Raw genomic sequence first — 26,523 nt, 5'->3', positions numbered from 1 at the left:
CCGTATCCAACACCCACTTAGTAGCACAATCAAATGATGAGGAAGTGGTTAAAGCAAAATCAGAAAAATCTGTTTCAACCTCAGCAACATTAGCTTCAGAACTTTCTTTTCCTTTGGTCTTCAATTTGGGACAATCTTTCTTCCAATGGCCCTTATTACGACAAAAGGCACATTCATCCCTTTCCAAAGGTTTTCTACCTTTAGAGTTTCCTCTAGGTCGAGACTGTGATTTTTTCCTGCTAGAAGATGATCTTCTCTCCGATGATCTACCTCTAACAAATAAAGCTTCAGAGGTACTATCATGATTTTTATCTCTATGCCTCATTTCATAATTCATCAAGGCATTTGACACATCTTCAAATTTCACAGTTTCTTTACCATGCATAATAGTGGTAACAAAATGCTCATAAGAGTCCGGCAAGGAATTCAACAATATTAAGGCCTTATCTTCATCCTTAATATCCTCATCTAAATTTAACAAGTCGGCAATCAACTTATTAAAAGCATCAAGGTGTCTAATCATTTTTGTACCTTCTTTGTATTGGAAGCGGTAGAGCTTTTTCTTCAAGTGTAGCCGATTCTCTGCACTCTTCGTCATATACTTGTCTTCCAATTTTTGCCACAACACACTTGCTACTGTCTCCCGCATCACAAAATACTTCTGAGTTTTTGCAAGGCATAACCGAATTGAAGAGCAAGCCCACAAATTTAATTTTTCCCATTCCGGCTTCGACATAGTTTCCGGCTTCTCTCCCAAAGCGGCAAGTAGATCTTGTTGAGCTAACACATCTTTGACCTCACATTGCCACATCCCGAAGTTGTTTGTGCCATCAAACTTTTCCACTTCGAACTTTGCATTTTGCACCGTAGTTCTTGCAAACCCGGAGCTGCTTCCAAAAGGATTTTCATCTTGCCCGTCTGACATCTTTGGCAACTAGACAGTACCCAAGAGCAACTAGTGCTCTGATACCAATTGTTGTGCTAGGATAACACCAAACCTTATGGAACCAACTCAATCTAACCCACAGGAAATTTATCAAATGAAAATGCAAGAACAATATAGAAAATAACACCAAGATTTTAACGAGGTTCCTCCACAGTCAGTGTAACTGGAGTACGTCCTCGGAGCAGTAGGAGCTCACCCAATAATCCACTATCAACCAAATGGGAGTTTACAAAGTGTTGGCAATCTCACAACCCAAAAGCCCAATACACACAATAGCTCTCACACACCAAAGAAACAAATAGAGAAAGAAATATAATGAATAATTTCTTCTCTATACATATAACTCAAGGCTATTACTACAACAATTACTTTGGTTGATGATTACTAATCAAATGAAGCAGCAGCTTCTTCTTCTGTTTGGACTCACTGCAACTCTCCCTTGCTCTCTACAAAAAGAGCTCTTGGTTCTCTCTTGTTTTCATCAAACCGAAATGAGCTCTCTCTATTTTCTATTTGCTTCAAAGGCAACTTGTACCCATATTGAACCAACACCCACGGGTGTTGAAGAGAACAAAAAACCTTTTCCCTATTTTCCTCCCCAAAACAAGGAAAGGTGTTGTCCACCTTCTTTCTTTATAATTTTTTTATAGCCAAAAGTTGTTTGGATTTTTGTGTAGCCGAAAGCATTTGCAAGTTGGCCACTATCCAACATAAACAACAATGTTGATATGTCGGATTTTGAATATTATCCTATGTTATAATTTAATTGAAAATATAACATCACATGACCGTATTTTGGATCACTGAATATTTCCTCAATGAAGTGCAAATGTTAGAGGCCCTAAACTAGAATGTTGCAAAATCTAAATAGTATAGTGGAAGCTTTTAAGCCTGTACCAACAACCAGAATTAAGCTTCTAGCAGAACTACCAGAGTTTCCCATTTTTAGAAAAATGAGAGCTGAGTCAATACTGCCCGCGTATTTTGCTCTACGGTCTAGAAACTATAACACGGTTTGACTAGACACGATCGATCACCGCGTCATTAATCAGCTCCAATCATACAGAACGGCCTCGATCTTCTGAGCTTCTCCCTCTTATATATGCTACCAAGTACCAACAATACCACCAAAAAAAAAAAAACCATATCAAACCAAACAAACAAGAAAAAAAGAGAGAGTACATATATGAACAGTAGACCACAAACATTAAACCAGGACTGCACTAAGCGTTTTAATTCTAGTCCTGAACGTCGCGAGAGAAAAACACGTTCTAATCCCTTGTCCTTGATTGTTATTGCTCAAGTTTTGTTGCATCTTCTATCATTTGTGGTTAGTGCAAAGTTCGGAATTGGAACAATTTATACGAATCAGATCATGGGGGCTATGAGGATGATGGAATGGTCTGCAGCATCTGCTACAAACGCTTATTTTGATACCCTAAAACTGGTACTTTTCTTCCTTGAATTTTTATTTTCACGTTTAATTTCTCTCTTTTGGAGAAGAACTTATGATTGATTCAAGAATTCACTTGGGTTTGTTTCTCTTAGAGGTCGTTACCGAAACGGGACTTGAAAATCTTGCCAGATAGTTGACACGTTATATTGTCAGAATATTACAAATTACACCAAATTAAAGTTTACATTTTCAATTGTACAGATTGACAGTTTGAAAACATGTCGTAGCAGTCAAATAAAAGAACAATTTCATATAAATCCTAGTTTTTCAGCTGTGTATCTTGGTTCTTGTGTTGTTTAAATGTGCTAACTCCAAATTTATATTCATTTCTGCAGTGTAATGACCGCAGAAGACAATGTGACTCATGGAAAACACAAGAGCCAGGCAGCAATGAATTTGTATCGGCCTTGGCTGCTGGCATGAAAGCCAAACTCATAGTGGAGGTCACCTCAAGTGTTTCCCCGTCAACGATAGCCCTAGCAGCTGCTGCAAAACACACAGGTGGAAAATTGGTTTGCATTCTTCCGGAGCCAGTCCTTAATGAATCAAAGAAAGTTATCAGAGACTCAGGCCTTAAAGACTTGGTAGAGTTCAAGACCGGTGACCCTTTTGAGCTCTTGTTGAATTACGAGAACATTGATTTTTCTCTGGTTGATTGCAAGAACGATGAGTACACAAGGCTGTTGAAGTTGCTTGATGTTAACCCTAGAAAATCAGTGGTTGTGGCTAATAACTTGGTTGGTGAAAGAAAAGGATTGGAAGGGAATTTAGGAGAGAAAAAGAAGAGGGTTCCGGTAAGGTCTACGAAGCATCCGATAGGAAAAGGAATGGAGGTCACAATGATTGGGAAGAATATTGATCAGAGAGGAAATGAAAATTGGGGTGGAGGAAGAAAGAAGACGAGTGGTAAGAGCAAATGGGTTGTCAAGGTTGATGAGAAGAGTGGTGAGGAACATATCTTTAGGGTTCCAGGCTAAATCAGTTTTCATGTTATCTTTTGGTCTCAACTTGCAAAGGGAATAAGAAAGGATCCGGATGTCTTCTATATGTGAACTCTCCAAACAAATCTGTGAAGTGATCTCTCGAGACTGCACCCTCGTATTTGTTGCCTACTCAATCTGCAGGTTCCTGCAGGCAATGTTGGTTTCGCATCTTAATGTTGAATGAACTTCAACCCTGCCTGGCTATGGAAGAGGTTGGTATGTCATCATAGCCAGAGAGAGTTAGAGAACTAGTGGATTGATCACTGTACTCTTTATGTATGAAAATCTCATAATTTCTATGCGTTTCTTAAAAACTCATCAGTGATGAGTGAGTATATATATAAATCAAGTGTAATAACTGTATATAATCTGTAAAATATTTCAAATTTGATCCACTTTACATATTCACTTAGTTTGTAATTCTGGTTGTTTGATTTCCTTCTGTATGTAGTGATTTTGGCGCTCCACTTTTTCTCCCATGCACTCATTTCTAATTTTTCTAGCCTTAGAGTGCACTAATAAATCAAGGGAGAAGGGATAAACACAAAATGAGGACATAAAAAGAGAAAATGAGAGTGAAAGTAACTATCCTTTCGTTTCATTACTAGTTCTTTGGTGCACAAGTTATTCAATTCTTTGCCCTTCTATCTATTAGCGGTACCATCAAACATAAGAGATAAAACCTAATAGTGACATGCAATTAAATAGATCTCTTGGCTTATTATTGTATGTTGAGAGTGAATCTCATATCAAGAAAATAAGTGACCTTGTATGTCGTTATAAGTAACTAACTACTCCTCATATAGCCATTTGGTTTTATTGTGAAAATTCAACTTTCTTCATGGTATCAGGACAACAATTTGGGGTAGAGAGAGGTTGGATAGGAAGCTCATAATTAAGGAAGTTGAGGTTCCACCATAAAACTAATTGGCAATATAGGGAGTAACTAACTACTCCTCATATAGCCATTTGGTTTTATTGTGAAAATTCAACTTTCTTCATGGTATCAGGACAACAATTTGGGGTAGAGAGAGGTTGGATAGGAAGCTCATAATTAAGGAAGTTGAGGTTCCACCATAAAACCAATTGGCAATATAGGGAGTAGCTCAACGACTTATAAATACATGCAAAGTACATTGGGCTTCACATGTGGGACAATCTGCTCTGATACTATAAGGAAATTGAGGTTCTACCATAAAACTAATTGGCAATATAGATAGTCACCTAACTACTTATAAGCACATGCAAGGTCTCTCATCTCACCAATGTGGGATTCATCTCAACAACTGAATGTACTTCGATGAGCATTATACCTGCAAGTCCTTACATGAAAAATAAATTTCATTAAAAATATATGGCGCGACACATCATCACGAACTGTTTGAGGATCGAGACACCTATAACTTTTATGATGAGGACTATAACCTATAAGTAATTAGCTACTCCTCATATAAACATTTGGTTTTATGGTGAAAATTTAACTTTCTTCATGGTATCTTGGATAGGAAGCTCAATTTACCCAAAGAGCGTTGTACTTGCAACTCATTATAGGAAAAATAAATTTCATTACAAATAACATGACGTGACACGTCAACACGACCTGTTTGGGGATCAAGACACCTATACTTTTATAGTTTTATGATGAGGACGATAACCTATAAAGACACGTGGCTTAAATCGACTCTCTAATTTGTGGGAGACATAAGATTCAAGATGAGGAAAACACAAACACTCGAAGACACGAAGGTGAGAATAAGTAGGAGGAAAACCAAAATGAAAAAAATAAGGAGAATTCCAATTAAGAGTGAGGCAGGAAAAAAGATTAATGAGATGGACGGTTGTGGGGGCAGCTTCATCCCATAATGCATAAAGGAGCCCCGAAATGTTGAGTAAGGCCCGTATTAAGGTGGCTATATGGCGATGATTACGTTGGGCAAGTCTATTTTGTTGAGGAGTAAGAGGGCGAGAGTAGTGTTGTTCAATAACCAACTCATGACAGAGAATAGGAAATGGATTAGCATATATACTTCGTACCATTGCCACTTTGGAGAACCTAAATAGTAGCTTGAAAATTATTGCGATAGGCCTGTCCAGAATTTATGGCCCATTTAATTTAAATATTAAGTTCCACTTCCCATACACTCTCATCCCCTCCTATTTGTGCTGTCACGGTTAAGCCACGTCAACATTTTATATTACTATTGCTTTTTGTCTTGTTATCTCTATAAAAAATCAATATAAAATGTTGACGTGGCTTAACCGTGACCACACAAAATAGGAGGGAATGTGAGTGTATAGAAAGCGGGAGGGTAGAGAAGCCGGGTCCAGTAGTTGAAGGCCTAGATTGCATGTCTTGTTGACAGACCTGTCAAGAATTGATGACAACAACTGCCAACTCCTAATCATGAAGACTTGATGCAACTACTTCTTAAGTTGTACACATTTAAGGGAAGTGTTGTAAATAATATTATTAATTAGGAATGTGATTCTGTAAACTGAAAATAGAATCCCAATAGGATTTTGAGATCAAATCCTCATAGACTTTGTATTACTTGTAAGGCAAGAAAATCTGTCACGATTAATATAAATAAAAGTACAAGAGGTGAACATACAATTCTCATACACCTGAGCCCTTTTCTCGCTTTGATAATTTAATTTACAACATTTACAAGTTATACAGTTATTGTATCATTTCAATGATATTATATAATTATTTTCCCAAAATAAACCATAAAAATGTGCTTTGTAAGGGTCCTCAATCCAAATCTTATAAACGACATTTGTTGATAAGTAGAAAAACAAAAATGAGACTTAAGTGTGTACCCAAAAAAGAAGCATCTGGTCAAACGATGAGTTTCCCAATTATAGACAAATGAGGCGAGTTATAGCTAATTTTCCCGCATATTTTGTTCTAGGGTTTTCCGGCATAAACACGTTTTGACTACGTCCGTATGACCATCGCGTCAATAACCAGCTCTAATCATGCTTCGTTGCTTCTGAGCTTCTCCTCTTTGTATATATATCGTCACCAACAAAACAAAAAAACCGAACAAACACAAGACAAATACATATCAACTGTAGAACAGCAACAAATCCAGGCGACAATAAACGATTTAATTCTTGTCCTGAACCCGAACAAGAAACACGTCCTAATTCTTCGATTCTAATTGTTTTTTCTGCATATTTTTTTTTCTTCCGTGGTTGGATTGAAGTTGGAATTGAAACAAGTTAAAAGAATCAGATCAGAGGGGCTATGAGGATGATGGAATGGTCTGCAGCATCTGCTACAAACGCTTATTTTGATACCCTAAAACTGGTATGTACTTTTCTTGTTCCCTCTTTCTATCTTCCGTTGATGTTTTTTCTTTCTTTGTCAATTTCTCTGTTTTGTGTTTTCTTCCAATTTGTTTAAGAGCATTAGAACCAATGGTTGATTCAACTGGTCCTTTGGGTTTCTTAGAAATCAAAGATACAAAGGTACAACCTATAGAACAGATCCACTCAAGTATGGTCGTTGGTCCTTTGGGTTTCTAATTAGTTCATAATTTTTTGGAAATAGGTGTAACTATGAAAAAAAATTTGTGTTTATTAGGGTTTTGTTGCCTTTATATATCACTACAGAAATGGGACTTATAAAATCATGTGAGACGTTTGACATTTTTTTCTTTTAGTATAGCGATATATTTGCATGTTAAATTCTCGGACTATTAAAAGGTTACTTCATTAATTGTCTAGATTGACAGTTTGACTTCTTTTAGTGAAACAATATATTTTGAATGTCAAATTCTCAGACGGTTGAAAGGTTACTTCATCAATTGCCTACATTGATAGTTTGACAACAAGTGGCGAAGTCAAATAAAACAACATTTTCATATATACTGCCCTCTTTTCAATTTTGAACCTTTTTCCTTGTGTTGTTCAAAGGCTTAATGAAGAATGTAAGCCAATGTTTCCAATGTGCTAACTGTTGAATTGTAATCTTGTCTTGACCCAAAGATAATAGATCTAGCCCATGCACAAAGAAAGATCCATGCACATGCTAGAGAATTCTAGCAAAGTTCAAGTTGGTAGAAGAGTCTAGAAGAATGGTGAGGATTCCACCAACATACAAGATTAGTGTAGATAATTCTAGCATAGGAAGGTAGTGGAATTATCTAGATATATCTAGCATGATGTTTCCATGCTTCTCCAAGGTTCCATCCATGCCTATAAAAGGAGAATGCATCCACACCATTTGAAACAACCAAGAGAGCAAGTAGTGAGAAGTGAGAAGAAGCAACAAAGCTTATAAGAGTGTTTGAGTGTTTCCTCTTGTACTAAGTTTGTGAGTGAATAAAAATCTTGTGTAATACATTGAGTGTTCTTTCTTTCTCTTGCCTATCAATTCCGCTGCGTTACATTCTTCTTTGTGAGATAAACATCTCTAAAGTAGTGAAGTCTTTTTAAGCCCCAACACTAACTCCAAATTCATACTCATTTCTGCAGTGCAATTACTATGGGAGACAATGTGGCTCATGGAAAACACAAGAGCCAGGCAGCAATGAATTTGTCTTAGCCTTGGCTGCCGGCATGAATGCCAAACTCATAGTCGAGGTGACCTCAACTGTTTCGCCATCTACAATAGCCTTAGGAGCTGCTGCAAAACAGACAGGAGGAAAACTGGTTTGCATTCTTCCCGAGCCAGTCCTTGATAAATCAAAGAAAGTAATCATAGACACAGGCCTTAAAGACTCAGTCGAGTTCAAGATCGATAACCCTTCTGAGCTATTGTTGAATTATGAGAACATCGATTTCTCTCTGGTTGATTGCAAGAATGATGAGTACACAAGGGTGCTGAAGTTGCTAGATGTTAACCCTAGAAAATCAGTGGTTGTGGCTAATAACTTGGTTGGTGAAAGAAAAGGGCTGGAAGGGCATTTGGGAGTGAGGGGAAAGAGGGTTCCGGAGAGGTCTACGAAGAATTCCATAGGAAAAGGAATGGAGGTCACCATGATTGGGAAGAACACTGAGGTTGGTAAGGGAAATTGGCGTGGAGGAAGTAAGAGGAGGAGTGGTAAGAGTAAATGGATTGTTAAGGTTGATGAGCAGAGTGGTGAGGAACATATCTTTAGGGTGCCTGGCTAAATCACTTTTCATGTTTTCTTTCGCTATCAAACTTGCAAAGGGGAGAGAAATGATGACGATATCTTTATACGAACTCTCCAAGCAAGTCTGTGCAGTGTTCAGTGATATAAAAGGTTAAAGAGTTGTTGCATCCCATCATGAATCAGCAGGGTGGTGATTGTGGATGTGTTCATGCATGGCTGAGACTGCGGTGCTCCCTCCCTCCAATTGTTGCCTCAGTACTTTGAATGCTGCATGAAATTTATGGGAGAATCTTAGCCATCCCGGTTGTATTTCATGTTCTGAGACAGATAACAAAAGATATACAACCGGATACGAGTACGCTATTTGACTACAAAAAATGCCACTATTTTTTTTGTCATTATGTAGCGAAGAAAATCCCAAATGTCTAGTGATTAATTTGTTGACTGTACTTTTTGTATGAAGTCTCTAATTCTTATGTATTGCTGAAAACCTCATCAATAATTATTGTATATCAAGGTACCGTTTGGTACGTGGGACGGGACGGAACGCAATGAGACGAGGTGTTCCGTTTTACGTTTGGTGCACCTAAAAACCGTGGAACACGCTGTTCCACGAGACGAAATTTGGCTGATTTTCGTTCCACCTCTCCCCTCTGGAATGACTCGTTCCACGCCCGTGGAACACAAAATTATAAAATTTTAAGACAAAAATGCCGCTTATCTTTTTCAATATTTACACCATCCAAATCACAAAACAAAACCCTATCATCTTTTTTCCCTCTTCTCTACCGCTCGCAACCTTCCTCCTCATCCTCTCCCGTAGCCTCTCTTCTCTTCCCCACAGAGTGGAACTCAAAGCTCTGCATCTCCAGGTTCGATCTCTGCATCCAATTCCAATTTCATTTTTTTTTCACAATATTATCTGATCCTCTACAATCGATAATCTGATTCTAATCTGGCATCTTCTCCTTAAAACCTAGATTTTGCTCTCAAAGTTTTGATCTTTACATTTTTCTGCTATAACTTTTTCTGTGTTTTGGTTTTTAAGGGGCTTGAAGGTTGATTTGTTTGCTTTTGAGGTAGTTCCTGTTGATTTCATTGGATGATACGATATAATGAATGATCTAGTTTGGTTTGGATTCATAATCTAAGGTCTTGAATTGGGATTAATTGTTCAAGTAATTTTTAATTCTGCTGATTGTCTGTTTTTTGAGTGTTTATGTGTAATTAGCTTCTGTTTATGCTGCTAGGAAACTACTCAAATTAATTAATCATTTTAATTTGATTTTTGTGTTGTAATTTGATCAGGTTCCAATTTAGTAATGAGCTTTTGCTTTGTTAGACTAATGAAATAGTCTTCATTTTTTTTAAATTTTGATTTGTTAGACTAATTGGGTTTTCTTTGTGTGTTTATTGTGCGAAGTGTTGGATAATGTTTGATTAACTCTGGGATTTTGTTTCCCTTTAGTTTTTCTTGTGGAAGAGTGAGGGCATTTACTATTGATTTGGAATTGAAGAAGTAAACTTTAAACCTTTCCATGATGTTGAATTTCAAACCTTTAGCATCTGCGCAAAGAATTTAATTATCTTCGACCAGACTGATCATCAAAGTCAGATTATGTTCAATCCTGAAATTGCCCACAAAATTATTGGTCCTACCTTTAACCTCTGTGCAGCTTACATCCAAGACAATCTGGGATTGATAGCTTGTTGAAAGTTTTCTTGTTTTTAATTAATTGGGGTTTTCTAGTGCTTATTGTAAGGCATATGATGCATAGGTAAGTTAGTCATTTAATCTCTTGGTTCCGTTTTGTCCAGCGTGTACCAAACGTATAATAGAATAATTGTCCCGTTCTGTCCTGCATGTACCAAACATAACACAGAACCTTCGTTCCATCACGTCCTGTCCCGTCCCGTCCCGTCTTATCCTGTTTCGTTCCATCCCGTCTCGTCTGCATACCAAATGGTACCTAAGTGAACTTCTTTACTTGTTTTCACTTATGGTGTAGTTTGGTGCTGTTAGATTCAGTTAAGGGCATGAGATGCTTTTGAATGCAATTATAAGCCCTTCATTATGGTATATTGTAATTAGACCTGGCATTCGTGTCGTGTTTTCCATGTTCTTGTCGTTTTCATGTTATACCCGATAGCTCAATGGGCCGTGTCGTGTAACACCTGTTAAAATAAGCGGGTAAAATGACTTGATCCAAAATCGACCAGATAATATTAACAGGTAATATGACCCGACCCGTTACCTGTTAAGGAAAATATATTTTAAACCAATAAATAATCAAATGAAAAACATAATACTAAATAAGTATATATATACCATATTGTCACATCCAAAACATAAAAATGCATTTTTCTTTTAAGTATATTTTCGCTTACCTAAATCGATTCCTCTAGCATTTTTCTTTACAAAACTTCTATTTGTATTGTCTATAGTTTTGCTTCCAAGATCTTGTTCTGTTCCCATTATAATCTCTACGGACTCCTCATCACTAAGGTGTACTGAATCTGAATCTCTAGCATCCATTACTTCTGAAACAAAATGGGTATAAATTAATGGATAGCTTAATTAATTAAGTAAAGTCTTTAATAGTTTTTTAATTAATGTAGAAGTATAAAAAATATAGAAAAAATATATATAAACGCTCATAATGACAAACTTTACAACTTTCATGAAGAGCTTAACTTCAAAACTAGCCACTATAATCATATAAATCATTGATCAAAATTTAACCGTTGATTGTTGTTTACATTTATGCTTCATTGTTCTCATCAAATTTTTTTTCTTCAGATTTTGTTTTTTGAAAACATGATCTATTAGAAGATGCAGGAAGATCAACAGTTTGGATCGTTGATATTATATTCAGAGTTTTACGGTTAGTGAATATATTGCTTGATGTTTATAAAGTTTCTACAAACTATATGACATCGACTCATATTTCAGTTAACCGTAAATATCGAAACGTGATATCAAATATCTGAATTGTTCATCTTTTTACATTCGCCAGATGATCATGTTTAAAAAAAAAAAATTAAAATGAAATTCAGTAAGAAGAATAAAGCATAAATGACAATTGACGGTTAAATATAAATTTAAGGTTTATGGATTATAGTGTTGGATTTCGAAGCTGCCCCCTTCATGAAAGTTGTAAAGCTTGTCACTATGAGTGATTGTATATATATATTATTATTTTTTTACATTTTTTACACTTCTACAATAATTATTATTAATTTTATTAATTTTGTCCTAATATAAAAAACATTATTCATGAGGGTTTGGAGGATTTTAAAAATCTAAACGATAATATAAGTGTAACCATTATTTGTTCGTGGAGGAATAATGATGAATCACAATGTTTAAATATTCTTTCACATTTTTCATACTTGTATGTATGTCTTCTTAGTTCTTGCCTATACAATCAAATACTACACTAGTTTATTTTAATTTTGGACAACAACATGTTAAGTAAAATTTATCCTAGTAATGATAATAAGGAACTCTCATAATAAAAACTAGCGGAAAGCACACACTTTGTGTGTGTGAACAATTTATCTTAATAAGTGCACATTTTTTTTAATATTACATAATTACTGTTTTGTCCTCCTTATGTAAATATTGTGTATCAAAAGTGAGGGTAAAATTGAAAAAATAAGTATATGATTGTCCTCCTTTTGATGCGTGTGCCAATTTTTTATTTTTGTCACTCAATTCATTGGATTATGAGTATCCATTTATGCTTTAATTTATAAAATCCCTATTAAGCTTAAATAAATAAACGACAATACCACTACTCCACCCCCGTCACTTAAAACGGTACCCAGTGAAACCCATCTAAGTGGTGGCCTCATCCAACGATCATCACAAGTGCACACCCCTCCACCACCTACCTAGCCCACCCTCTACGACCTAACCTCCACAATTCGATCCACCACCCCCTCATTCGAACCACTACCCCCTCCTTCGAACCACTCATGATCTTGTTCCCACACACCTCGTCCTATGAGACCTATCCCACCTAAACCTAACCCGGATTTGTGACATCGATAATGGAAGAAGAAAATAGAGAGATAGAATTAGAGGGAAGAGAGGAATGTGGCAAGATATTGAATTTCCAACCTGTTATCATCACTTGGCTGTGAGGTTCATATAAAAAACAATAAAATTTGTGTTCATGAAATTACAATTTTGGTTTTAATTAGAGGGTTATATTAGTAATTTTATACAATTTTGGTTGACAACCAGAGTTCTATTAATATAGTGTTTAGATAAATAATGACTATTTTTTTTTAACTTATATAGAATAATAATACAAAACAATATATTTAATATAGAATATATTGTATATATTAATATGGCTATTGTATTTTATAATTGTCACAACCTGTCTTGGAAATATACATTATTTTGTTACCGTTGATGTGAAAAGACTAAAATGCCCTTGAACGTTTGTGGCATTGTGAGTCATATGTGACAGTTTTAGAAATGGACCAATGTGGTTATTTTCCTAAGTTTTTAGGGCCTATGAGAACTTAACCTTGGTTAGTTATGATTGGTGTGTAGGTTGGACCACACACACATCCACATCACCTTCATTCTCTCTCTCACTACCGTGCACCCTCTCTCTCTCTCGGACTCACTCTCTCTTCCCTCTCCTTGGTACGGACAAGGTCAAACCAAGACAAATCTTCATAGATCGAGGAAGAAAATGTTACCATTGTGTTCGTGAGGACCCTACGAGTTCAAAGGTACCCATTTCAGGTAAGAACTCGTTCGATATCACGTTGAAAACTCAAGCTCCGAGTTAAGCACTATTCATGAACTTTTAAATGGTTGTGTTTTAGGACAATCCAAGCTTATAGCAAGCTTAGTGAGATCCCAAGGAAGCTCAGAGTGCTTCGTTTGAAGGTTTTGGACGTCGGGATCACGAGGTTAGAAGTTGGCCGGTTTTGGTGAAATTGTCCCGACGAGTTTTCGAAGGATTTGGAAGTTTTAAAAAGTATAGCCTTCTTCCTCTCGAAATTTATGAAGTTCTGGTGAAAATTTCATGGAAAATGGTGTAGAAACGAATGAGAAATCTTTGATTACAAGGTTGCCCAGTTTTTCGGCGTCGACGAGTTTTCCGGCATTTGGACGAAGAAGATGATGCGCGTGGGGGGAGCGTGGCACCGTGGCCTCCCTGGCGCGTGAGGGCGCGTGGGCCCTAGGAAAATTATTTTAAAAATATCTCGACGTCCGCGACGTCGAGTAAATCACTGTGGTATATTCATATACCCATTTTGAGCAATGCAATGTATAAGAAGTTATTAGCTAGTTTTGTCTATGTGCTTTAAAATAACATTTTTATAGTTTATTCACATATAGGTGAGACTTATCCCGAGGACGAGCGTATCCATGGGCGAATCGGGGGCTATGACCCTTCGGCTTATCAGTGAGTGGGCTTTTGTTTCCAGCATATAATTTTATACTTGATATAATTCTCAGAAATGTGTTTTAAATGAAAATATCCTTTGAAATAATATGCCAAATGCCATTATATTTTGAATATGCATTTCATGGTTGCATATATATATATAATTGTGGTGCTGTGGAGGCACAGGTAAGTACATGTAAGTTATGTTTGGTATATGTGAATTACGAACGGCTTGATCTCTGTTTAGGGTACGTAGGTAGCCTAACGAAATGTTAGGTGCAGCCATACAATATATGACATGAAATAAATGAGATATAAGTTTATTTGAAGAATTGAGTAGCGTGATGAACATGTTTGGTTGGATATATGAGATGTGACTGAGAACGATGGGCTCATAAAACTACACCTCGGGTGATTGCGATTTAGCCAGAGAGAGTTGGCACATGCCTGTAAATTATGTCACATCCCGCACCATATGCTCACATTGGATCCAATTAGGTGCACAGTCTTGTCGTACAGACCACTATAAGTGGTTCCGACTCGTAGGTGACTAATGTATTATTGCACAACTAGTATTGAGAAAGTAAAATTGAGCATAACAATATCTCACCCAACCTTGTCGTACATACCATTTTTAGTGGTTCCGACTTATATGCAATATATTGTCGTATAGGTCATAGTAGTGACTCCGGCTAGATTGAGTTTGAGCTATGAATTCAGCCGTACAGACTACTCAGGAGTTTCGGCTAACATGTCATATTTCTATGAAATCATTATTACCTGGATTGTTACTTATTATATTTTGGCATGGCATACATATGAATATGTTTATGTGAATCATGAATTGAATAGTTATGATTTCAGATATATGTGTATATGCTCACATCTTGATTCTGGAAAAATTTTACATGTTTTACAGCGAGGGGTTAGATATGTTGATAAATGAAATGATTTTGTAAAACATTTGTTTTTGCCCAATCACGTTTTCTGTTTTGCGCCCCTCCAGGTTTTAAGTAAGATTGTTGTTGGTAGTTAGAGGACGTCGGCAGTTCTGACTTATCCATATAATAGTAGGACATTCTTGGTACTGTATAACTAGTACTTGTCCTACTGAACTGCACCTAAACTTTATACTCTGACTAAGAGTGTTACTGTTGTACTTAACTCCTACCACTTTCTGTTTAGAAGTGCACACTAGTATTATGTTTTTTAATTATTCGTATGTTTGCTATATTTGTCGCTTCCGCACTGTGCACATGGCTACGTCACTCTCACGTGACGAATAGCATGCCTTGACCTCGGTCTGGGTGTGTCAATAATAAATCTTTTGGTAATTAAACTTTAAAATTATCAAAATAATTTTTTTCTTAACGGGTTACCCACTTGTTATCCGCGTGTATACCCGTTAAGAACATGTTATTAACGGGTTCTTAACGGGTCACCCGATAATGACCCGATTAGTTATCGTGATGACCCGAAACCCATTATTTTTGTGTGTTTTCGTGTCGTGTCAAAAACTGTCAGGTAATACACAAGAAGTCAACTTCAAAGTGCTTCATCAATCATATCCAATCATCCTATATGTTTTTGTCTAATATATATCCAAGTAATAAAATTGTACTATTTTTATTTTTTTAATTGGGTAAATTATAATTTACCCTCTCAGGTTTGAGATCGATTTCAATTCCTTACAACATCTTTAAAACATTTCAATTTCATACATTTACTTATCATTTTATTTCAATTTCATACATTCGTTAGAAAATCCGTTAAGTAAACCGTTAAGTGATGACGTGGCTACCAAATTTATGTCACGTGGCAAAAATATTTTTTTATGCATTTAAAATATTATAATAATTTATCCTATTAAAAAAAGGGTAAATAACATTTTACCACCTCAAGTTTGGGGTCGATTTCAATTCCTTACAACATCTTTAAAACATTTCACTTTCATACCTCAAGTACTATTTTATTTCAATATAATACATCTGTTACATTTTTCATCCATTGGTCTGTTAAGAGTTGACGTGGCTGTCACTAGGGATGGGCAACAGTTATGGTGGGCGGGTAACTGCGGTTATTTACCCATAACCGTTTATGCTCATACCCGCATAACCGTTTACCCGTTGGGTAATTGCCTAAACGGTTAACCATACTCATAATCGCATACCCATTTAACCGTAACCATTTAATACCCATTTACCCTTTTTAAGCCTTTTATCTTTCTTTTTTTTCTTTTTTTTTCTTTTTTTACCCTTACCACTTTTTCACCCATCATGTTTTTCATTGTCATAATTTTTTTTTTTTTTTACAATTAAACACCATTACCATTATAGGTACATTCATCATAACCGTAACCATGTGTATTTTGCCCATTCCTAACTGCCACATTTGTACCACATGGCAAAAATAATAATTTTTTACCCATTTAAGATATTATAATATTTATCCTATATATAAATTTAAAAAAAAATTAAAAAAAAAAACCCAATCAAACCCAGAAACCATTCCCCCCAAGCCCTTCCCCTTCTCTGTAACCCAAACACCCCATCCTAACCCACCCCACCCAAAACCGCAAAAAACCCACCATAAACTTCTCCGATGCTGCCTCCCCATCTGCATTCTCCGAGCAAGTTTTTGCAATTCATCCTCACCCTCATTCCCCCTTTTGTCCATCCCCCCTATTTTTACCACCAAAACCATAACTCACTCGCCCATCCCTGAAGGTGGAGTCGTGAACAACTAATAATATGGAATTTTCAGGAAAAAGAAACCCTAATTTCCACAATTAGGAGGCGGAGCTTTGAGATCGGATGCCGAAATTTACCGCGGAGTACATTGGAGGAGAGGTCCAGCACAACGAAGAAGAGGAAGGGAGCGGGCCTTTGACGAAGAGTGACGGGAGGGGCGCCAACCCAGTCGTAGTGCAAGGTGGAAGGCCACCACGAGGGGAGAATTAAGGGTTTCTGAGGGCGGTTTTGAAGTAAAAAAGGGCTTCCCATTCTAGGTTTTGGCGAGTAGAAAGAGGGGACTCATAAACTATGAAAATAACTAAAAACAAAAGCTTTTTCGACCTGGGGGGGAGAGGAGGGATAGGGAGGAGGAAGCCATTGGAGAGGTGTAGGGAGAAGTGGGTTTGGGGTTGTAGAGAAGTGAGGGGCAGGAAAAGGATATGGGTGTGGGTGTGGGTTTTTTTATTTTATTTAATAAATAGGATAAATATTATAATATTTTAAATGGGTAAAAAAAATATATTTGCCACGTGGCACAAATGTGGCAGCCACGTCAGCTCTTAACGGATCAATGGATAGAAAATGTAACGGATGTACTATATTGAAATAAAATAGTAGGTGGGGTATGAAAGTGAAATGTTTTAAAGATGTTGTAAGGAATTGAAATCGACTCCAAACATGAGGGGGTAAAATGTAATTTACCCAAAAAAGAAACTCATCTTCTTCCCCGAGCACACCTCATCCCACCCCACCCCGCCTGCAACCCCCTACCCCTACCTCGTCGATTCCCAAAAGGCCATCCACCAAACCTAGATTTCCGTTCCTGCCCCCTCTCCTCCCTCAAGTCTGTTGAGAAATGCCTCTCATCCATGGGCATCGAGTGCTCCGCTCAGGGTCAGATCCTCGACAACTCTTCACCGTGGACCGCACTCTACCCTCTATACAATCTTCGATTTCCTCTTCACCGAGGTCTGAATCCCCTTTCCGGATATCCGGAAGTCCATAATCCGGTGCCTGAGGGTGCGTTTTGGGTGCCATCAAATTGATTCTCAGATTGGCTGAAGAAGGACCTCAAACAGGTAAACCTAATTTTTGACCCTAATCCAATTCTCTCTCCGTTTTGTTGTTTCTTCCTTGCACATTTCATCTTTAAATTATATTTTGTGTTCTATTTGGCTGCTGGGAAAATCGTCGGGAATAAAAAGATTGGGTATTCCACTAGCAATAAATTTTCCAGGAAAAGGGTTTCTCTCTAATTGAATGGATATGCGAAAGATGCTTCTTTGAATAAAAATTGGGTTTTGCACATAGGAGAAATGGACATAACATTTGAATTGCACTTTATGGGTGCTTATAGTTTCTTCGTTGATGGGTTGCGGGGGAGGTAAGGTGGGGGAGGGGGGTGTTCGGGGAAGAAGATGGGTTTCTTTTTTTTTAATAGCATAAATTATTATAATATTTTAAAAGGAAAACTAATGAAAATGGCTTGAAAACTTTGAGTTTTAACGAAAATGACAAAAATGTGTTGTAAGTGAATAGTACCAAGATTGACTTTTAGAGTAAAACTGTGGTTTTTCATTAAAGTGAACAGTACCATGAGCTTTTCGTTAAAGTTCCCTATTTTAAATGCATAAAAAAATATTTTTTTGCCATGTGGCACAAATTTGGCAACCACGTCATCACTTAACGTTTTACTTAACAGATGTATGAAATTGAAATAAAATGATAGTAAATGTATGAAATTGAAATGTTTTAAAAATGTTGTAAGGAATTAAAATCGACTCCAAACTTAAGAGGTAAAATGTAATTTACCGTTTTTAATTATACTTTTAATCCAGTATTCCGCCGTCCCTCACCGCTTACTATAACTTCTAGCCAAAACAAAATAGTACTTTTTTTGTTTTGTTAAATTAGAGGGTGTCGATAGTCTTGAACTTAGTTTACTTGTATCTATCGCTCTCCCCAGCCTCTCTACTGGACTAACCCAGTGGCTTAAAATACTATTTGCAATATAATTAGGAGTGTGATATCCACACACCCATTTTTACTTCTCACATATCTTTCTAATTTTCGACCGTTGGATCGGATGAATTGAAGAAGATCAACAGATAAAAATTAACAAAAAATGTGTGAGAAGTAAATAGGGATGTGTGGATAACACACCCCTATAATTATGTCCCCGCCCAACAAAGTATTCTTGTGTACTAATTTTTTTTGGGGGGGGTGGGTGGTGGTTGTTTCAGTTTGCAAGAATTGGAAGATTATTAGTAAAGATGCCTTGAAAATATTGATTTAGTTAACTTTTAGTCATTAATATGATAATAATTAAACCATTGTAACACTCAACATCTGCCAACACCAACCACATTCCATTTTCCTTCAAACCCAAGAGACTAAAACCTCCCAACCTCCTGAATGTGCATTCTCTTTCACAACTTACATTTTCCATGGTGTTGTCACTGCCTGTTCAAGCCTTGGATCCCATTCCTAAGTTTTTGGTCTTTCCAATGGCGAGCCCGGGGTATTGGCTGGTTTTTGCTTCGATGTTTGCTTTCAGGCTATGTATTCTGACCCTTGTCTTGGAGACCAAGTTTTTTGTTATGGCTGATGATGACAGTTATGTTCCGGGGGTTAATAGCGTCAGCAGGGGCAATGTTGAATCGGAGCTTTGTGACAATGATCTGAGCAATTTTATGCTACCACCATATAATAATTCATCATCTGATCTAGTCTGCAGGCCTATTTGGAACACTTTTGTTCTGAGAGTAAGTTTGTCCTCAATGTTTATTTCATTGCTAAGTTGGTTCTGTTGAGAAACAATTTATGCACACTCCCTCTTTCTGCACTCATGTTTATATTTGTCCTTCGATTCTTAGTTAATTTATTCAATCCAAATGTCATAATAAACAAAGGTGTGTAAGGATGAAATGACGTGTGCAGAAATCATTATACGGTTCAAAACTATATATATTCAACATATAATTAAATGAAACTAGCTATTTCCTTCATTTTCTTGGTTGTTGCAGTACTCTCAGACGGAAGATCATGTCGTGAACATTATATTATCTGCTGTATACACCACAGGATGGGTAGGAATGGGATTTTCCAGAAATGGAATGATGGTTGGTTCAAGTGCAATAGTGGGATGGATTAACAAAAAAGGCCAAGTAAGAATTAAGCAATACTATTTGCAAGGCTCCAAGGTGTCACAAGTCATACCAGACAAAGGTGAATTGCCACTCACTGGCATTCCTGCTTCTGTTGTGCTTCATGGACCTAGAATTTACTTGGCTTTTCAGGTGAAATTCAAAACTCATCTTGCTCGTCAGCCAATCATCTTGGCTATCGGAAGCGGTTCCCCCAAGCACAACCACCTAACCATACACAATGATAAAACAACCGTCTTGTTCGATTTCTCTTCAGGCTCAGCATCTGTGGGAGAGGCACCTAGTGATCTTGGACAAATGAAGAACCATGGAATATTGGCTATATTTGGATGGGGTCTAATAATTCCTATTGGGGCAATTGTGCCAAGATACTTGAAGCACAAGAAACCTTTGTGGTACTATCTCCATTCAATTATTCAATTTGTTGGATTTGTGATTGGGCTTGCAGCTGTGGTACTTGGCCAGCAACTCTATACTAAAATAGGAGCCAACTTTCCAACGCATAGAGGCGTAGGAATTTTTGTTTTCGTACTTAGCATCCTTCAGGTTTGTCCCTCACAACTAAATCTATTACAATAATACTATTTAGATGCATAAAATTGGTACACTTGTTGTCACATTCTCCTAAAGTGGTGGGTCCTATCATTACATATGAGACCCTTATGTATTAGAGAATCTGTCAGCAAATCTGTTACGTTTGTGTTCTGCAAAGGAATTGTAATTTGATATTTCTGAGTTTTTTACTAGAGGTAATTTGCAGATATTGGCATTTTTTCTAAGACCCAACAAGGATGCCAATAATATTAGAAAGTACTGGAATTGGTACCACCACTGGCTTGGAAGGTCTGCAGTCTTCTTTGCAGCTGTGAACATAGTTCTGGGGATCAAAATTGGAGGAGAAGGAAATGATTGGAAGGTTGGTTACGGATTTCTTCTAGGCGTAATTCTTGTCTCAGTAATTGTATTAGAAGTATTGGCAAGGATGAAAAGAACAGAGAAGGGTGATATTACTCCAAACTTCCAAATGAATCCAATTCAATAGGCAGCAAGAAAGATTCAAGTTATCTAAATAGGTTTCTCTCTCTTTTTTCTTCCTTTTCTTTTCTTCGTCTTTTGTTATGCAAGATATCATAGTGAGGTAAAATACAGAATGAGAAAAAAAATTGGTATCAAATAGACACACGTATTTTTTGACATATATATGAATGACAAAAACATGTATAATATGTACCTACAATTGAGAAGTGCATAGAAAAAGCTAAGGGAAAGTCGGAAGTGTTTTCAACATTACGTACATGTATAATATGTGCAAATTTACTAACTAACTTCCATATTTAAATTATTCATGTATGGTATGAAACAGGATGAGATTTATATGATTAAAGTGCATAGCAATATAGCATCTCAAACTTTGCGGCATGGAAGGTGATGATCCTGCTCTGTAAGGTGAATGCTTTAATAGTTGATTGCATAGATGGATTTGTGTTCCTCTTGTCCAAACCTAACATTTTGGATGTCACGAACTAATTCCTACTGCTGCCTCCACGTTGTAAATCCAGGATTGTTTTTAATTCTTTTATTTTGTAAATTAGATGTTTTGAGCGGTTTTTCTTCATTTTGACAGTCCCTTTTTTATTAACATTTTTTTTAATAAACTTTATAGACCCAACATATTTTGACCACCAATATCATCAATATTGTCTCAACTTAACCACATATTATTAGGTGTTGAGCTTTATGATAAAAAGTTTCAATAATATTAGCGATGAAAATTCTCATATTATAATTATATATTATTTTGTCATATGACCTATGTGAGATCTTATTTTCACATTGGTATTATTTTGCCATATGGTCTTTTTTTTATCACATCTAAATAGTGTTATGGCCTGATTCACATTGGTATGCATGAGAAAACATCAACATTAGAAAGGCAATATTGGGCGTTTCTACCTAAACTCTAAAGTCTAAACCATAATATAAAGCGATTAAATTGGTGTAATTATTGTCACTTATAAGTGGAAGGTCTAAACTAAGACGCAATGTGTGGGAACTAGGCTTGGGAATTGGATACGTTACATTTCCTAAGTTTGATATTTTTGTATTTATTTATAAAGGTTTTTATTTCTTTAAGTAATTTTTATTATAAGCATAAATTTGTCTTTAAAGAGATTCCATATAAAATTTTGGTTCAATTCCCTCGAAATCTCTAGGGAGAGGTAGGATTTGTGAATGCTTAAAATAAACTACGAAATCTCTTTAATTTCCTCAAATTCCTCAGCTTTTTCAAATTCTTTAAAATCAAATTCTAATTGAATACACCAGGAATGGTATAAACTTGTTTAAAATTCTAATTGAATATACCCGAATTTTTAAGAATTTTAATAAAGTATCTTACAATCCTAATTGAATACATTTTAAATTTCAGAGAATCACTTAAAATTCTGATTGAATACTCCTAGATTCATTAAAAGAATTCAAATCCCTCAAAATCTTAATTGAATGTACCCCGTAAAACTTCAATGAATGTTATGGTAATTTCTCAAACATGAGAATTTTGTGAAAACATGACAACCTCATGTGGTGTTAATGTAATTAGTTAGAATTACCAGTTCTTATTTCCACATAAAAATATCTCTCATGTGACTTACATGAGAAAGAAGTCACAACACTCAGCTCTCAATCTTTCCTAAAACAAAAAAAGGTATGAAATGGCTTGATATTTTGCTTCGAAGTATGATGTTTCCTATCATAGCTTATAGTTTTATTATATTTTGATTTGAGGTGGTGGAGTAAACTAATTTAAGTGCATAGGATATAGTTGGATACAAAATGGATACAAAATTTTGGCTGGTACTTAGTATCGGCAATAGGTCTGAAAAAGTATCTAAAATATCAAATTTAGATATTTGTAGATAACTCTACTTCTCTACAAAAACATGGAAATTGACACTGACCTTGAATGGTTTGCTGCCCAAATATCTCTCCCCAATCAAATGCAACAAAACTTGCGAGCAACTCCAACTCTCCGTGATTGTAGCATCTAATATATGAATATAATTTGTGATTATAATTAGTGTAGGATTATTACCTAAATAGGGATTAATATATCCATATATTTTGTGTAATATGTTCCACGTCAATAAAAGGATGTAATAATTCTATATGATATCACTCGATTAAGTTTCTCTCTTCTGTCCTAGGATTTTCTTCTTCTCTTCATGTCCCATACAGGTACAAGTTCCTCTCGTCCACCCTTCCATTTTTAGGATTTTCTTCTTCTCTTCATGTCCCATACAGATACAAGTTCCTCTCGTCCACCCATCCATTTTTAGGTCTTTCTTCGCGGTCCGCCGTCCATCCTTTTGATCAGTGGCGGAGGCAGTTAAGGACTACAGTAGTCCTAGGCCTACTCTCACTTAAAAAAGAAGATTAGTCTACTACACCTATTTCTATTGCTTTGCAGCCCTTCTCAACAACTAAAACAATTCAATAATTATCTATTTTTCATCTCATAGATACCATCCCAAAAATAAGTATATATTTTAAATGGTCATTTATCACAAAGAGTAGTGCTATCTGCATACATTTTTTTACCTTTAACACACTCTTGTAATTTATGTCATTCGATATTCAATTCATTCAATCAGACGATCGCAAATTGAGAGGGTGTATGGAAAGCAAAAAGAGGTGTACGGATAGCACAACCCTCTCACAAATCAATAACATTAAATTAAAACCCATCATTCACTTTTAATTAAAATAAAATCATCTTTCACTTATGCACGGGGAGAGTTTTTACCTTTTCTTATTGAATTTCATATATTTAGCCATTCTAAATCCCAAATTTATTGAATAAAGAACAAAAAGGTTTGTAATACTCTATTATTCACTATAAAACATTTGTTTCTATTCTATCCCACCTCTTACTTGAGTTTTAGGGTTTGCAAAGATTTTTCGTACTTATCTCTATTCAGTTTAATAATTATTTAAATACTATAGATGACATTATGCAACTGTTTCATTGCAATTCGTCAAGAATAATTTTGATTACTATGGATAGATAAAATTATCTATGCATATGTTAATTTTGACTACTTAATTATTTGGATAAATATTATGATGTTTTGCATTAGTAATTTTATAATCACTATTCGTTTTTTCTTCTTCTATACTTGTTTGAGGCCCCTCCTCACATGAAATCTTGGCTCCGCCACTGCTTTTGATCCCCTTTGTTTCCCACTTTTCTTGTCTAACTTCTTTCATGTTTCTTCCTTCACGTTTTATATACATTTAAAGCTTGTTTGGATGTGCTTTTAAAATGACTGAAAGCGATTTTAGAGAAAATGTTTTTGGATTCCAAAAGCACTTAAAATGCTTTCTACAAGAAGCACCAATTATGTGCTTCTTCCAGGAAGCACTTTAAATGTTTTTTTAGGATTTACTTGTATTTTTACTAAGGATTGGTTCTAAAAACATTTTTACCAAAAACGTTTTCAATCATTTTAAAAACACATCCAAACATGCTCTTAATCTTTTGTCTTTCACATTCCCTATCTCACTCCTTTATTCTTTTGTCCTTTATTGCTTCACCTTTTTTTATAATCTTTAAAGAGTCTTACGGTTCACCATTTACTATGCTTTGAAAGTCATGGGTTATAGAATTGCTTTGAGCACTTGCTTACTTTAAGAGTTATTATGTATGCTTGTGTGCTCAAATATTCCCAGATGTTCTTAATTAGGACAAAATTTTTCTTTCAATAAAAAATGTGATATATAAGGCTATGTTTGATTCAAAAGTGATTACTTAAGAAATGAGCTTTTTGATAGGCTCACTTTAAAGGAAGTCTCAAATGTTAGCCTTAAATGATTATACAATTAAAACACAAACAAAGAAGTGGCAAACATGATAATCATGATACTTGAGCAAGGAAGGAGAAAGGCACAGCAACACCAAGATCTTCAACAAACACCTAGCCGGATACAACTACCCTATGGAAAGCATTATGTTGTGTGTTCTGGGGCTTATAGCGACCACTGTTTTTATATATAGGCTAAAAGCTAGGGTTTCTATCCATAAAGGTAAACTAAACTTACTTTCTTAGCCTCCAAGGTAAGTATTATAATCATATTCGATTAAGAATTCCATCAATCATATTTTCAATATAAGACACCTTATATATGATTGATATCTTTAAGAGATCAAATCATAATCAACATTATTCTCCAATATTACTTTCTTATTAGATGTAGTAGACCACTTAAAAGTTGATTTGTATTGGATAAATCCAACATCAAACTGATAGAACCACAAGTCAGTGAAAAGCATCATAAACCAACAAATTTTTCTTAAACACTTTTTAATTTTCAAAGAGAATCGATTTCCAAGATCGAAAATACGAGTATTTAATTTGCTTGTGTTTAAACCTGAATTAAAGAGATTTTGCACTTAAAAGTACATTTTGTAAAATATAAAAACGATAATTTGGTGTTATGTCAAGGGAAAAAAAACTCAAACCCCAATATAAAAAATGGAACTTTAACGAAAAGCTCCCGGTACTGTTCATTTTAACGAAAAACCACATTTTTACACTAAAAAGTCAATCCTGATACTATTCACTTTACCCTTTATTTTGTCATTATCATTAAAACTCAAAGTTTTCAAACTCTTTTCATTAGTTTTCCTTACTTTATTTGAGTTCGTTTGGTTTCATTCTTTTCTTAGCATTTGAGTCCATCTGCATTTGCACTGGAAACTTTCCTCTACACAAGAATTTCAGCATGCCAGAAACATAGTCGGGTACACCAACTATCATAATATTAGTGGTTGTCAATTTGTTTTTTCAAGTGTCCAACAACTTGTATCATGACACTTGATGTACCGAACCGTGTTCTTAACACATTGAAAAATTTTGCCCTCTACACTTATGTCAAATCCTCTCGTGCATAGTTTAGATCCATTAATAGGTCATCACTCCTCGAAGAATAAAAAAGTTTAATTTTGCCAATCATTTATTTAACTGAATAGAAACATCTTTTTTAAATTACGATTCTTATTAAACAAAGTTAGTTTTTTTTATTGGTAAATTAAACAAAGTTAGTTTGAACTAAGACTGCACCCAAAGTTATGGAGAAGTTTCATTTTGCCACAGTTTTTTAGGATATCAACTCGAGCTAGAAATTTTCTAGTATGCTAAAAGTATCTTATAATTTAGAGTTTTAGCCATTAAATTTTTAATCAAAGATACAATAATTAAGATCTAATAGTAAAAAACCTTAGAGAGTATGATACTCCAAGGATGATAGAATTTTTGCAGTCTTATGTATTTATTTTATTTTGGTTAGAAGAAATGCTTTATTAAGCGTGAAAACATGACGCAAAAAATCACTTTCCAAAGAAAAGATGTGTTGCCTAAATAATGAACAGAATCAAACAAGGTATGGTTAAAAACTAAAATTTAAAAAATAAAGGGGGCATGGTAACAAAGGTCCCTCAATCTCTATGCTTAGTTTTCGTTTCTGAACTCTTCTATTAGTTTTTTCTTAACTTTGTGTTGCATTAGTGATACTTCCATCAAATCCGTCTTCTTTTCCTTCAAATTTAATATAGTGGTATTTTCATACTTATAAACCAGTAAGCAAAGATCATCTCTACAAATAAATTAATTAAAAATAAGATCGTTTACTCAATCATTAAAGAGTTTCGATCATAAGCATGAAGTTTCTTGAATA

General features: G+C 35.5%; 3 protein-coding genes across 3 annotated transcripts; all 3 read left to right on the top strand.

Moving 5' to 3' along the window:
- Window positions 1-2,067: 2,067 nt before the first annotated feature.
- LOC126628226 (uncharacterized) lies at window positions 2,068-3,787 on the top strand. The gene is made up of 2 exons (XM_050297838.1): window positions 2,068-2,393; window positions 2,738-3,787. The coding sequence occupies exons 1-2, from the start codon at window positions 2,133-2,135 to the stop codon at window positions 3,377-3,379; spliced, it is 903 nt and encodes a 300-aa protein (XP_050153795.1). The 5' UTR covers window positions 2,068-2,132; the 3' UTR covers window positions 3,380-3,787.
- A 2,532-nt stretch (window positions 3,788-6,319) lies between these two features.
- On the top strand, window positions 6,320-9,019 carry LOC126628228 (uncharacterized). The gene is made up of 2 exons (XM_050297842.1): window positions 6,320-6,701; window positions 7,871-9,019. The coding sequence occupies exons 1-2, from the start codon at window positions 6,639-6,641 to the stop codon at window positions 8,507-8,509; spliced, it is 702 nt and encodes a 233-aa protein (XP_050153799.1). The 5' UTR covers window positions 6,320-6,638; the 3' UTR covers window positions 8,510-9,019.
- Window positions 9,020-19,131: 10,112 nt separating this feature from the next.
- On the top strand, window positions 19,132-21,112 carry LOC126630573 (cytochrome b561 and DOMON domain-containing protein At3g61750-like). The gene is made up of 3 exons (XM_050300701.1): window positions 19,132-19,389; window positions 19,651-20,337; window positions 20,552-21,112. The coding sequence occupies exons 1-3, from the start codon at window positions 19,132-19,134 to the stop codon at window positions 20,831-20,833; spliced, it is 1,227 nt and encodes a 408-aa protein (XP_050156658.1). The 3' UTR covers window positions 20,834-21,112.
- Window positions 21,113-26,523: the final 5,411 nt, after the last annotated feature.

This window comes from Malus sylvestris, chromosome 7 (genome assembly GCF_916048215.2).
Source record: "Malus sylvestris chromosome 7, drMalSylv7.2, whole genome shotgun sequence".
Taxonomy (NCBI): Eukaryota; Viridiplantae; Streptophyta; class Magnoliopsida; order Rosales; family Rosaceae; genus Malus; species Malus sylvestris.
The sequence above is the reverse complement of the archived record's forward strand: the minus strand, read 5'-3'. Positions and strand labels throughout refer to the sequence as shown.

What these genes read in the sequence shown, in the direction of transcription:
- LOC126628226 (XM_050297838.1), top strand. Translation starts at nt 2,133, where the DNA reads ATGAACAGTAGACCACAAACATTAAACCAGGACTGCACTAAGCGTTTT. An exon ending in ATTTTGATACCCTAAAACTG is followed by an intron (nt 2,394 to 2,737) that starts GTACTTTTCTTC and finishes TCATTTCTGCAG; the next exon opens with TGTAATGACCGCAGAAGACA.
- LOC126628228 (XM_050297842.1), top strand. Translation starts at nt 6,639, where the DNA reads ATGAGGATGATGGAATGGTCTGCAGCATCTGCTACAAACGCTTATTTT. An exon ending in ATTTTGATACCCTAAAACTG is followed by an intron (nt 6,702 to 7,870) that starts GTATGTACTTTT and finishes TCATTTCTGCAG; the next exon opens with TGCAATTACTATGGGAGACA.
- LOC126630573 (XM_050300701.1), top strand. Translation starts at nt 19,132, where the DNA reads ATGGCGAGCCCGGGGTATTGGCTGGTTTTTGCTTCGATGTTTGCTTTC. An exon ending in GGAACACTTTTGTTCTGAGA is followed by an intron (nt 19,390 to 19,650) that starts GTAAGTTTGTCC and finishes TGGTTGTTGCAG; the next exon opens with TACTCTCAGACGGAAGATCA. An exon ending in TCGTACTTAGCATCCTTCAG is followed by an intron (nt 20,338 to 20,551) that starts GTTTGTCCCTCA and finishes GGTAATTTGCAG; the next exon opens with ATATTGGCATTTTTTCTAAG.